This window comes from Miscanthus floridulus, chromosome 17, assembly GCF_019320115.1.
Source record: "Miscanthus floridulus cultivar M001 chromosome 17, ASM1932011v1, whole genome shotgun sequence".
Taxonomy (NCBI): Eukaryota; Viridiplantae; Streptophyta; class Magnoliopsida; order Poales; family Poaceae; genus Miscanthus; species Miscanthus floridulus.
In genome coordinates, this window is record NC_089596.1 from 77,025,668 (window position 1) to 77,040,122 (window position 14,455).

A 14,455-nucleotide genomic window follows, 5' to 3' on the forward strand; every position below is an offset into this window, starting at 1 on the left:
TAATTGTAGAAGTACCAGCTAGACGATCCCCAGTCTTCGCCATGGCAGGGAGAACACCAAGGGGGATCGGATCGATAAAATTCTGCCCAAACTCCTGCGAAAAAAGATAAAACACCAAGACAAAGAAAAGCTAAGCAAGAACGGATGCAGCAAGAGTACATAAAGAACTCAAATAAAAAAGATAGACAACTCACAGCTAGGGGCGGGTTGATGGCCAAGAACTCAGAAACGGCAGGAGGAATGACGCTCACTCCTTTCAGCATCTTCTGGAGGCGCTCGAGTACCTCCTCACCGGTCAGCTCAAGAGCTGGGACCATGCGTGAAGGATCCTCGACCCCAGAATACTCAAAGCCGAGATGTTCCCGCTCTTTCAAGGGCTGAACCCGGCGACGAAGAAAGCTTGAGACAATACCAAAGCTGGTCAATCCCTGCTGTTTCAACGTGCTAATCCTATCAAGGAGTGGCTGGATCGCTTGAATCTCAGTAGGGGACTCAAGCTTCTTGTCCCACCAGTCATTCACCATAGGACCGGATCCGGAGTGAACAACAAGAGAAGGGATCAAATTGGCAGCGTAAAACCACTCGGCACGCCAATCTTTGACAGAATCAACCAAGTCATAGTCAAAAAACTTAATTTTGAGACCCTGGCGAAACTGAATCCCACAACCGCCGAGGGCATTGGTTTCTTCGCGGCGGGGTTGGGGTTTCAGGCGAAAGAAAAAGCGAAAAAGAGATAGAGAATGAGGGATCCCAAGGAAGGCTTCACAAAGGTGAACAAAAACAGAAAGATGGAGAATGGCATTGGGGGTTAGATGGTTCAGACTAACCCTGAAATAACCAAGAAACTGATGAAGGAAGGCGGAAGCAGGAAGACAGAGTCCAGCGCAGACAAAGGAAACAAAAAGGACAATCTCACCAGGACCCAGAGCCGGAACCCGATGCTCGCCCGGAACTCTCCATTCAGCGATGACTTTGCTTTGGATCAAGCCATCACTAATGAGCTTGCGCAGCTGGTCTTCACTTGTTGTTGGAGCCGGCCAAACTTTCTGAGCTGCCCTCATGGCCACGAACTCCTGGTTTTCAATCAAAGACAGGGATGACTCCTCGTCCACGAAGGTCGTCTGAGACTTGCTTGCGGTTTTCTTCTTTCCCATGAACTGGCGGAAGCAAAAAAGGCACTAAAGGAGATGAAGCTAGAATGATGGTGCTCGGGTGATGGCGACAATGACGGCGGCGGATTTTTGAGAACTAGGGTTTAAAGGCAAGAGCTGGGCGACAAAGGAAAGGAAGATAAAAGGTCTTTAAATAGATTTCTCAGTAATACAAATGGCCCACAAGGCCCATTAAAGCACAGTGTGGAAACGCAACGGTCCATTTACCGACGCAGCTAAAACGACGGAGGGCACGAATCCTCACAACGGTAAAAACCAACGGGCAGATTTCAGACTTATCCGTCCAACGCCACGGCAGGATTATCAGATCGATACAAGAACGACCCGTCAAACCAAGAAGAAAGAAAGAAGAAAGAAAGGGCTACCTCACGAGGAACAAAAGAACCCGGTTATGTAAGAAAGAACTCGATAGTCTCATGAACGACAGGGATCACAACAGAAAAGTCAAAGACAACTCAGAAGACAAGATTTGTTACATTACAAGCGATTTCAAAAATAGAAGATTACAAATCTTACAAGACCCAACGAACTCAGCACCATAAAAAGCAAAGTAGCAAAGAGGAACACGGACACAACTAGGCTCTGGAACGACTACGTGTCCCAAATTGCTACTCGGAAGGATAAACCGCCATCAGTTACACTATTTTCTTCAAAGGACGAACGCAGTGCATCCAAGGCGGAAATCGACAGCACGGTAGGGCAACATGGAGCATAGAAGACCGGCAGGCATCTGTCTACCCAAGACCGATGTGATGCTGGATATGGTGTTGATCTGCACCGGACGGTCTCAAGACAGGCGACGAGGATCAACCCAGAACTACCGGATGAAGGAATGAAGCCCACATCATAAGACTTCCTCCAACTACCACCACGTACATCCTGGCACAATGCTGTCGCGGGATCAGCCTACCTCTAATCCCTATCACAAGACTTCCTCCATCTACGACAAGACACACAGAAAGTACAAAACATGCCCGGGGGCTGCTCTACTTCACAAACTACCATGTTCATGACCACCAAGGTTTCAATAGAATATCCAATGAATGAAAATAAGCACTCAGGGACAGTATTTATAGACCAAAGGATCGGCACATATGGACTAGGAGTACCAACGAAATAGGCCTAATAAAGGACACAGTGAAAAGACAGGACACAATAATGGACGACTCAGGCGAGAGGAAGCGGTACTCGAAGACGGGCATATTCGGAAGAATATACCAGCACAGTACAACCCGTGAACAAAAGGCATTTACACTCAACCACCACCATACAACTACATCTGACAACAGCAAAACTATCAAAGAATACGCCAAAACCACGCATCCGAGTTCTTCCTAAACAAAACAACACGGATATACGCTCGGGGGCTTGGACGGCATCATAGCTTAAACAACACTGAGCTAGGGAGCTCGGCCTTAATTTTCACCTATTCCCGGAAGCTCGGAACCAAAGACAAAAGACCAAGAATACAAGAAACTCAAGACTACAACGACGACACATCAAGACTCTTCATCCGACTTCTTTTCTAAAAAGAAGAACTCGGAGAAAGCACGGGGCCTACACTCAGTGAGTGCAAATTTTTGACATAAGCTCGGAGGCTGCTTACCGCAAAACTACTCGGATGATGACGTAATCCAAGTCTCGGGGACTACTTCAGAATACAAAATTTTCAAACAACATAAAGGATCAAGACCCTCCAACTTTTTGTTCCAAATAGCAAGAGGCTCGGGGGCTACACTCAGTGAGTGCACTTTTTCTTCGAAAAAGCGCACGTCACCAATAGGCTTCCTCAACGCAGACCACTTCAAGACATTACGGCAAAAAGAACCCGGAACAAGCCATGTTCGAGCGAGTTCTTTTTGATAAAATTTCAACGAACAATCAGGGCAACTTCAAGACAAGATCCTCCAGCTCCTTGTTCCAAATAGCAAGAGGCTCGGGGGCTACAACCAGATGGATGCACTTTTTCTTCAAAAAGCACTCACCACCCAAAGATCCCAAGAAGCGCTACAAGGTTTCACTTCAGAAAACGCTCAGATGATATTTTGTTCCTACTCAACAAGACCAGAAGGAGCAGAGCGAGATTTTCAGAGCTCAACCATGAAGTGCTCGGGGGCTTGTCGATGCGGGACCCACAGGATACCCCACAGGGTAGAAAAAAGATCTAGTCCAACTAGGATTCTTCCTATATAATCGTAGTAGTAGAACTATTAGGTAATCCTACTAGGAAATCTCATTATAAACCGACTAGGACTCTGGCCTCCTGACTATATAAAGGAGGGCGGGGCTCCTGAGAGGGAGAGAACAATTGTACAACACAACACAACACATTATAATCAATCCAACGCAAAGGCTAACGCCGACTGGACGTAAGGTTATTACTCGATCTACGATCGAGGGCCTGAACCAGGATAAATCGACTGTCTCTTGCGTTAACCATCGAGTTCAGCATACGCCGAAGCCCGAACATACTGCCCCGGGTACCCCCGTGGCAGGCTATCGGTGGTGAAACATCGACAGGCCGTGTCGTTGAAATTTGGCTGCTGCTGCTGATTTATTATGAGAGGAAAATATTGTTCGTTCGCTGAAAAGTACTGCTGAAGTAGTACTGTATAACAGGGTGAGTTGCCGCCTTCTTCTCTCCGATCTCAAACCATGGCGAATTTTTTTCTTCCTCAAGCACCTCGGACGCCTTAGCGAATTTCAGCGGCAAGTCAAAATTCAACCTGTGAATTACAACGCCCAGATTTAACCGTGCAAAGAGACAAAACTAAACTACAATTTTTTTTCAAACCGAGGATTTCTCCATTTGCATTATTGAATAACGAAAATACATCAAGAGTTTAAGACGTTTGGATCCGGGTACTAAAAATTATTCCCTAGAACCAAATGGGCCAGCGAACTAAACTACAAATTAACCACCTTGGGTGGGGAAAACCAAACTATAGGGTCACTCCTAATCTCCCACCCTCGCTAGAGGCTAGGCGGGGGAGGCTGAGGGTTTCCCACAGGAGAAAGGCCGAATGCAAATGAACGTAGGAGAGGGTATCCCGTAGGGAGAGCAAGAAATAAATGTGGATTAACTACCCATTAAATTACCCAAACGGCCTTGTCTAAACGTAAGTGTCCCTAGGTATTTATTGGCCATACCCAGAGCCCTGGTGAAATTACAAAAGGGTTGGCAAATGGCTGATGGCGCCAATACAACGACTGAGGGCATTGGGGTCCTCCGCACGCCTGTCCAACCACTCCTAACCCTAACGGGGGCCGTCGCCAGCTTCTTGTGTGGCTACGCTCGCCACCTTCGGCGAACCCTTGTCACGTTCGTCAAAGGTTCTCCCATCCTTTCGCCGATCCTGTGCCTTCCTCGCTATTTGTAACCTTTGGGCCAAATCCTGATGCAGGTACCTAAATGGAGGGAGCGAGAAGAAAACCCCTGCCGCGAGGGTGACGGCCCGCGGTCAAGGCATCTATGAAGGGCGAAGTGAGGCTAAGTGCCGGGCGGGGGTCCTGCCAGGGGCGCCTTCTCCCCAACACAAACCAAACCAAACGTATTAGCTTGTCAATGGCCAATTTTTGGATTGGCTTCTACTCCCTCCATTCTAAATTATAAGTCATTCTAAGAATCTTGGAGAGTCAAAACATCTTAAGTTTGACCAAAGTTATAGAGAGAATTATAAATATTTATGACATTAAATAGATATACTATGAAAATATAATTAATAAAGAGTCTAATGATATTTAGTTGGCATCATAAATGTTATTATCTTACATTATATAAATTTGGTTAAATTTGAGATGTTTTGACTCTCCAAAATTCTTGGAATAACTTATAATTTGGGATGGAGGTGGTAAGAACTAAACATCTCCCTCGTTCCCACCTGAAAACAGCTGTGGGAAGCGCAACAGGCACATTGCCAAGGATGCCAGGCGTTGGCTCTGGCAAATGGCACACGGTGACACGGGCAAGCACCAGCACAAAAACAGACATTTGAACATATGGGTGTGTTCGCTGCTTTTTTTTTTTTTTTTTTTTGTGGGCAGCTGCGGTGGCATTTACTGTAGCTGTAGCCAGCAAACATATTTTATAGCAGTTTCTATAACAGCATGCAGCAGTAGACGCAGCCCAAAAATCACAAACGACCAAGCTGGCAGTAGATGTACCAACAGAGTACCACACGGCTCAACATCGACGTCCTCAGCTCACAGAAGAAGCTTGATGTGTACATGGAATTATGGATCGTAGCGTCTGAACACAACATATTGTTCATCTTTTAATTTTAAACATTTATGTAAGATTTTAGAAAAGTTACTTGAACCAATCTACGACATATGTGCGCTTTGAGTTCCCTCTTAAAATGTCCTTCTGTACTCGGCACTAGTAAAAAAAAGATTTTTAGGGACGTCTTCTTTTTCTATTAGAGGCGGTTAAACTAGCACGCCGCCTCTAACGTCGTCTGGGAACACTGTAGCTCCATGACCATCACTGAAGATATATTTTTAGGGACGGTTCCATTAAAAAATCTACTTCTAAAAATGTATCCATTTTTAGAGGCGGTTCCGTTAAGAGAACCGCCTCTGAATGAAAATGATATTTTTAAGGACGGTTGCTTATGTCAACCGTCTCTGAAAATGAGTGATTTTAGAGGCGGTTCTCTTAAGACAACCGCAGCTAAAAATCGATTTTCAGAGGCGGTTGACTAAGTCAAGCGTTCTTAAAAATAGCTGCAGCATAAATAAATTCATATCTTTTTTAAATGAAGTCGGATCAAGATAAAATTTATATCAAAATTGTAGATCTCGACAAGATCTAAAACTTTATAGTTGATAAAATTTTTGTTTAAGATCATTTAGGGTTCCAAATATATAAATTAAGTCTCAGATTTTGAATTTTAAAGTTTTGAATTTTTCAAATTACCTTGGATGGAGAAATATCCTATATGAAAGTTGTAGTGCTCGACGAGATCTAAAACTTTGTAGTTGAAAGTTTTCTCATTTAAGATTGTTTATGAGATAAAATATTGATTACAAGATTCATACATATTAGTACAAATAGACAACATCTTTGAACTAGTCAAAGTGATTGTGTGGTGCGGTGGTAGAGGATGAAACGCGCGAGAAAGAGGCTGTGAGTTTGAATCCCAGTGTCTGCACTTATTTAAAACGAGTGAAAAATACATCTAAAATCTTGTGAGCTGTGGCCAGTCCTCAGCCCTTCAAGCTATATTAAAAAAATATTTTTTATTAGACTCTAAATAATTTTTAAAAAATTCAGAAATTTATTTTTAGAGACCGTCTCTAAAAATCAATTTTTAGTTGTGGTTGTCTTAAGAGAACCGTCTCTGAAAATCGATTTTTAGTAAAACCGCCTCTGAAAACCACTTATTTTTACAATCGGTGGCATTATAGCGGTTTTTTTAAACTGTCTCTGAAAATCGATTTTAACCGTCTCTAAAAATCTTTTACGTAGTAGTGCGGTTTCATCTTGAAAAAAATAACCAATTGCGCATTCACACTTGCAATTCGTACTATTGATATAGGCATCGCAGGCACTCTGGACCTATTTGAATTGGACCCTGAGAAAGCCTTCTGGACGGGGTAGCAATGTCCATTTTTTATGGCCTAGGGTTGGACGGGGTTGTCTAGCCTAGGTAAGTTGGCCAGACCACCAACCAAATAGGCCCTCTTTATCGTCCCCTGTCAGATTAACACATGAATTTCCCTATCAATGATGTGATATCTCATCTCCGTAAATCAGTGCTAAGGAAATTTGGTTGTGTGTTGTTGTTCGTGCCACCCACTCTATGTTGCCAGTCTCCGCGTGACAAAATGGCTTAGTAAGGTAGGAAGAACGCTCTCTCGCTTCTGATGAGTCAAGCAATGTTTGGCCAAACCTATATAAAAATTTATGAATATTTATGATACCGAATAAATATTATTAGATTGATCATGGAATATATTTTCATACTAAATCTAATTCGAGATATAAATATTGTTATTTTTTCTGAAAACTTGATCAAACTTAAAAATGTTTGATCTATCTAAAATCTAGAATTTTATATTTTTTTTGGATGGATGGAGTATGACGCAAGACGGTCGTCTCCTCCTGGTCCTGGCTCTCGACGTTAGTATATTTGATTAGATTGCTGGTGACACACAGGCACACAGCCATTAGTATACTTGATTAGATTGCTCGTTACAGGAGACGAGCAAGAGTTCACAGGAACAATGCCTGAGCTGTCTGCTGCTCATGTTCAGGGTGTCTACTCCAAGTAGGGGAGCAGCGCTGGTGCATGACAACTGCACACACGCAAACAAAACAACAACACATGTTTATTCTAGTTTGAACACCCTCATTTCTTTTCGCCACTTATGTGTTCTGAATTGGCTTCTAGTCCTCAGCTGCAAGGATGGGAAAGAAGAGAACGAAATAGGAGCCTTTGTGGGAACACCCGAAGGCACTCCACCGTGGCCGTGCATACTTGCCTTGTTTCAAACTTTCAAGTCACACCAGGAAAAGCGAAACAGGCTGTGTTACACTCCAGTTCCTTCTGTGTATGTTCATGTGCCAATTTGAGCCAACTGAATTTGGATTTGCTGAATTTGGCCTTTGTTTGAGCAAAAAGAGAACCTGCCTTGCTGTATGTTTCACAGTCATCTGATGCAACTATGCTAGTCGCATGTTTGCCAAAGCTTTTCGACTGCGGATTCAGAAAAGGTTTGCTTAAGGTAGTCCCGTACTAGAAAACTGGGAAATACACAGGGTTCATGTTTCTGGTCACAAGTCATAGCACTGGAATAAGCTCTGCCCTTCTGAAATAGTAGTTTATGAGACTAGACTGCAAGTGGCACGCAGCAAGATTCGTGTTCAGGGCAGCGGGGGGCAACATGCAGCATGTTAGCTTGGTTTGTATTTGGCTTATAAGTTATGACTTATCAGTCAACGAACAATATTTTTCTCTCACACCAAATCAACCAACAATACTTTCAGCCATGACTTATAATCCAAAGTTCCAAACAAGCCCGAATAGACAGGGCAACAATATCGATACCGCAGGCAATGCCTACCCGTGGGCTCAAATCATGCTCTTGAACGAAGCAAGACTGAAGTACTGAAGTGCACACAAAGCAAGACACCGGTTCATTTGACCATTCTCCACTCATCACTGTTGCTTAACTCGAAACACCAAATGGGGACATGTGTATAAACAACACCCGAAGAATACGGCACCATGTGTGTTCGTTTTCTACTCTACTTGCTTGTTTGCATCTTAAGTCAAAACGACGAATATTGAAACAAACTGAATACATTTACTGACCATCGTTTCGCTGAAATTTGGCTAATAAGCCAGCTGATGCTTATTTGTTGTGAGAGCAAAACACTGTGCCAGGACTGATAAGCTGTGCTGATAAGTTAAGCGAACAGGGATTGTTGGCAATAATATGATGTTTTTAGCATGTTGCTAAGAGTACCCAACTTTAGATCAGAAAAAGGCCCCTTTCCAGATTGTAAGACTGCGACGGCATCACGAAATTTATAGTAGTAGTAACACATAAGCTTTACAATCACATTTCTGATCACTACCCTTTGCACTCAAAAAAGTAATTCCATTGTCTGCCTTTTCTGCATATCACATGCCTTGCTTTATTTACCTAAAACACATCAAACTGGAGCACACAAAGAAACATCAGCAAACCACTCCAGCAGTTAACATTTCTATATTTGCATACCTGATAGTTGCAAGACACAATCACAAAGAACAATGAACAGAACTGAACATTAATAAGGAAGCAAACTAGCACTGAACAATATAACTGGACCTACATAATTTTGTGCAGCACTAAATGTTCTCAAATAGTCATGCTATATATATTTACATGCGCCTGATTTTCACTCATCACTAGCTCTGACCGGACTCGATCTTCCTTGCTTGAGCAAGATCAGGCCAATACACTTAGCTGAGAGATCAAATGTTTTACCATACAAATTGCTCCAGCTAAACCACGCCCTCTGCCTCCATCAGATTTACACGCGTACTGCACTACCCAAGTGTCGATATCTCATCACCACAAATTGAGTCCCCTAACCATCCTATTTCAGCTTACACAATTGGAGCACCAGAAACTTACAGAACATGTAACCAGCAATTCTCATCCATTGCAGATGGCATTGAGGAGCACATGCCCCAGCATCAGGTCCACGAAGTACTGGTGCCCGATCTTGCCATCCCGCCACACTAGCCTCGCTGGTGCACGCCCGTAGTGCACACCGTCATTGCAACGGTTGTCGTAGTGCCATGGGAATGTCATGTCAAAATTGTCGATCACTCCACCAGTGAGCACCCCGTACTGCCTCATCTTCTCAACGAGCACACCATTGAACGCCTCCATCTTGTTTGGATTGAATGCCAGGTCCCTAGCATAGCCCCCAGTGGCAATCGTCGCCCGGTAGAACACCCTAGGCACTGCATGCCCACGAGCCCGGACTTTGTCCATGACTCCGGACCAGAACTGTGCTGCAAAATCCGCACCCTGCGTGTAGGCGCGGACGCTGGTCCAGTAGCAGCCATCGTGCAGGCCAGAGTTCAGAACCACGACGTCTGGGACACGATCACCCGACATGAAGTAGGACCGGATGAGCTGCCGGAACCCTCTGTTCCGGAGGGAATGCAAGCCGAGATAGTTCATGCTCATGTTCCAGTGGCCGTTGAAGATGCTCGTGATCCTCACAGTCTCTGCCCCGCCACTGGGATTGGTGAACACTGCATCGAACCGGCGCGTCACGGCAGACGTATCCGTGATGCCGAGGACGAAGGTGAGGAGGTTCCGGATGGTGTCGACGTGGTTGGAGTCGCCCCAGAAGAAGACCCACTTGCCGTCAAGGCACCGCCACGCCACATCGGCCGCAAAGAGCTTGAAGGAGCAGTGCGCCGAGTACACCCAGCCGTTGCTCTCCAGCGCGCCGAGCGGCCCGTCGCACCACGGTGCCTCGCACGGGTGGTCCGGCTCCAGGCACCGGTACCGCCCCGCGGCGTCGACGTCCTCGCAGTTGTCGTTCTTGGCAAGCCGCGTCCACCGTCCCGACCAGACATCGCGAGAGAAGTCCGCGGCGCGGCACGTCTCCAGCGCCGGCAGGGACGCGTTCTTGTCCGGTCGGAACAGGAGGGGGATGCGGCGCAGCTCGGCGCGGTACTTGAACCTCGAGGAGGAGAACTTGAGCCCCTCGAAGCTGCGGAAGAGGAGGACGACGGTGAGGCGGAACTCCCCCACGGCGAAGCGCGGCGCGACCTGGAGGCGGAAGGAGTAGGAGCCGTCGCCATGGTCCACGATGGGGGGCCGCGACTTCCAGGCGTCCCCGGAGAGGTCGACCTCGAAGTAGTCCCCGCCGAGGCAGCGGCGCTGCCCGGCCTCGTCCAGCGCCCAGAACGTGACCTCGTGGATCTGGCCCGCGCCGAGAGTGGTGGCCTCCCCCCTCGCCGCGGCGTCGTCGAGAATCCCGACGGAGATGTTCGCCGTGCGCGCGTCCCGGCACGGGGAGCCCCCGGGCGCGAGCCACCGCGCGAGTAGGTCGTCGGTGAAGTTGGGGCGGTCCGGCACGGAGAGCCACGAGAGCGAGTCGGTGCCGCCAACGCCGACGCCGACGTAATGCAGGTACTGCTGCCGCAGGCGGCGGTGCGCGCCGGCGCCGGTAAGGGAGGCGTCGGCGGCGAGGAGGAGGATGACGGCGAGGAAGGACGCGAGCGCGAGCTTGGCTGCGGAGGGGCCGGGCTTCTTGGGGTGGTGGTCGCCCCCGCCGCCGAAGCAGGAGGCCTTCTTGTTGGGGGTGGGGTTGGCCCCGAGGTGTGGCTGCTTCTTGGCGTCCCCGGCGGCGAGGGGTAGGTGGTGGGGCGCCGAGTGGGGCGGCGACATTGCCGGGCGGGGTTGCTACTTGGGGCTAGCTAGGCGCGGTGTGGCCTCGCATGCGTCCGCGTGTGCGAGGGCGCTGCTCGCGCGGGGCGGGGAGCAGGGGGGCGCTGGGTCGGATGGGATTTGCCGGATTGGGATGGTGGCGAGGCGAACGCAAGCGGCCGAGGTTTTCGCTTGCCGCTTGTTTTTTTTTTTTTTTTTTTTTTTTTTTTTTGGACTTGGGCCTTGTTTAGATTGAAAAAAATTTCAACCCGATGAATAGTAGCATTTTCGTCTTATTTGATAAATATTGTCTAATCGTGGACCAACTAAGCTCAAAAGATTCATCTCGTGATTTCCAACTAAACTGTGCAATTAGTTATTTTTTTTACCTATATTTAATGCTCTATACAAATGGCTAAAAATTGATGTGATGAAGAGAGAGTGAAAAAACTATCTAAACAAGGCGTTGCTGGTCTGGACGACGCCGACGCAGGTCAGGTCAGACTGGGCGTGATGATAAAGGCACACCGGAAATGCAAGGAATGTGTTTTTTGACACCCGAAATACAGCGTTCGGCTGGTTCACACAACTACTGTGTACCAGCTGTTTTTAGTGGATTCAACGGTGTTCTGTGAGAGAAATTAAGTTAAAATAAGCTGAGACAAGCGACACAAGTCAAGCCGAACGGCCAAGGCCCTGACTGGTTTCAGCTGATTCAATATTGTTCGAAAGATTGTCTGATTGAAATCGATGGCTGAACGATTACAGTTGGGCCATAACTAAATTGATTGCCTATTATCGGGCTGTTCGTTTGGTCGTAAACGATCGTAAATTTTCAGCTAGAACAACATTTTTCTCTCACACCAAACCAGCCAGCAGTAATAATCTACGATCGTATCTGATCGTTTTAGCCCCAGCCGAACATGCTATACGTGTGGAGCCTGTCTGTCTTTAAAACACGGGTGATGGGCCGAAGGCATGGGAGCACGATAAACGGATTGGATTTGAACAGGGATATATAATCCCTCATTCACTAAATAAATATCATTTTCGCTTCCCGATAAACAACTTTAACTAAATATATATAAGAAATATTAATGTAATATTTATAATACAAAATTAATATTATTAAATAGATCGTTGAATTTATTTTCGTAATACATTGATATAGAGATACAAATGTTGCATATATTTTCTATAAATTTACGACAATTATTTAGGTTAAGGAATAAAGATAGTTATAATATTTCATAGAATTAACTGAATTACAAATAATTTGGATAAAATATGAAAGGATGTTGATATTATAATATATATATATATATATATATATATATATATATATATATATATATATATATATATATATATATATGTATGTATATGTATATATATATATACTAATTTGAGTATTGGGACATAAATAGGGATATTGAATTTTTGTATTTACATATAGTATGTTTCATTATAGGGTACTGAAGCCTTTCTATTAGTTGGAAAATATCTAAACTATTTTCACCTCCTTAGTGAGACTAGTTATTCTCGCTAGCTCATTAGCTAGTCTAAGGTGGTAATTAAGAATAACTTAAACATGTTGTTTGTTTTTGCATTCAAACAGGCCTTTGAAAACGTCGCTCCGTTGTGATGCATTGCTGAATTGCGTTCAGATAAGAACATCTCCAACATTTTTCTAATACTTCTAACATTAAAAGCTAACATGTTTCTTTCTTAATCCAACAGACTCCTGATACCTCTTTTTTAGTGACCGCCAACATGTTTCTCATCTCCTCTTAAATAAAGGAGAGTTGTAACTCTCTAGCAGCATGAGGCTCATCCCAACCATCACTTTTTTTAAGTCATTTTTTCTACACAGCTGTGGGTCCACTTTAATATGAATATTGGAGGAGATATATCAGGTACAGCTATAGCAACTCTCTCAATATTTATAAAAATAATGTTAGATTAACTTAATATCTCTATTATTATTAGGGACTGTTTGCAACAAAGGAATACAAAGCAGAGCAATAGAAAAAAAATGCACAAATAAGATAGAGTTAATTTAATAGTGAAAACTATAAGATTTCAAAACACGGGACTCGATATTTTGAGTTGTTTGGAATATAGGGTATGATCGGGTTGCGGCCAAAATTTGTCATGCCAAAGATTTGGCAAGTCAAAGTTAGGTAAAAAATTTGCCATGGATTTGGCAAGCCAAATGTGAGAGGTTAGCAAGTTTTGCTAGCAAATCAAACAATAGCCAAAATCATGGCTTGACATATTTTGGAAGCCAACCAATCAGTCCCGTAGTAGAGAAAAAAAAATACAAGAACATGAGCAAGCATATATATAGAGAGAGCAAAGATTTTTTTCGAGTTATAGTGGATGCTTTATTTTCTATATGTTGTGCACTACTATTGTTTCTCAACTTTCCTTTATTCCAAACACTACAACGTGATTCCTTTCCTAAGAAATTTTTGTAGAAACCAATTTTATTTTTTGCAGAAAAAACAACTTAGCAACGACAACAAATCTTGCTTTTTAAAGAAAGCCTTAAAAATTCCTTTCCAAATTCTTTGACCCACATAGGAGGACCTTGGTGGACCGTGGACATGCTCGTGATCAAGTCCGGGCACCCCCCATTTCTCTCGTCCTCTTTCCCCGGGCAATGATCCTGCGAAATCTTCAGCCGCCGGATACGGACTATGAGTACCGACGATGACGACGGAATGATGAGCCAGCCGGCTTCCGTTGCGGCATCTCTTCTACTACAGTTCGACTAATTCTGCGGCGGACGCAGAGGATCCTATGCGATTGCGATCACGTGGCGGGGTCCCAGCACGCACCGCCTCCCTTCTCAGGCGGTGCTGGGCCCGCGCTGTCTGTCTGGTTCGCTTGCTCATGCTCTCTCCCCCGTCCAGGACCGAGGCGGGGACGGCCGAAGCCCGAAGCGGGGACTCGAGGGTAGGAGACGACGACCCACCTCCACCTGCGTGGCTGTCTCACTGTCTGGCCGACTCATCGCACAAATCCTTTTCCTTTCCTTGGGTGGTGTGCGGTGTGCGCCTCGCCTCCTGGCTCCTGCTGATCTGCCGGGGGCCTCACTCACGGTGCCACGGCGCATCAATGGAGATCGGTGCGCGGCAGGTGGCGCCGTGTCGTGCTGCTGCCCCAGCTGCTTGAGCTGCCACTGCCAAGAAACGCGGCTAGGTTGTCCGTGTCGGGTGTTTTTGCTGGCCGCTGAGGGTCAGACATCCAAATTTCTCGCTGTGAAGTGGTTGTTCGTTTCTTAACGAGCTGTACCGATTGCTCTTTTTTCAGCTCCCAATGGTCGGTTCGCGCATTCATGTGGTGGGTCCGGGGTTGGTTGGCTAAGCCCGTGGCAAGGTCGTACAGTG

General features: G+C 45.6%; 1 protein-coding gene across 1 annotated transcript; it reads right to left on the reverse strand.

Moving 5' to 3' along the window:
• Positions 1-8,792: 8,792 nt before the first annotated feature.
• Positions 8,793-11,200, reverse strand: LOC136516569 (uncharacterized). Its single transcript, XM_066509996.1, has one exon. It carries the CDS (start codon positions 11,079-11,081, stop codon positions 9,324-9,326), a length of 1,758 nt encoding a protein of 585 aa, XP_066366093.1. The 5' UTR covers positions 11,082-11,200; the 3' UTR covers positions 8,793-9,323.
• Between the last annotated feature and the right edge of the window lie 3,255 nt (positions 11,201-14,455).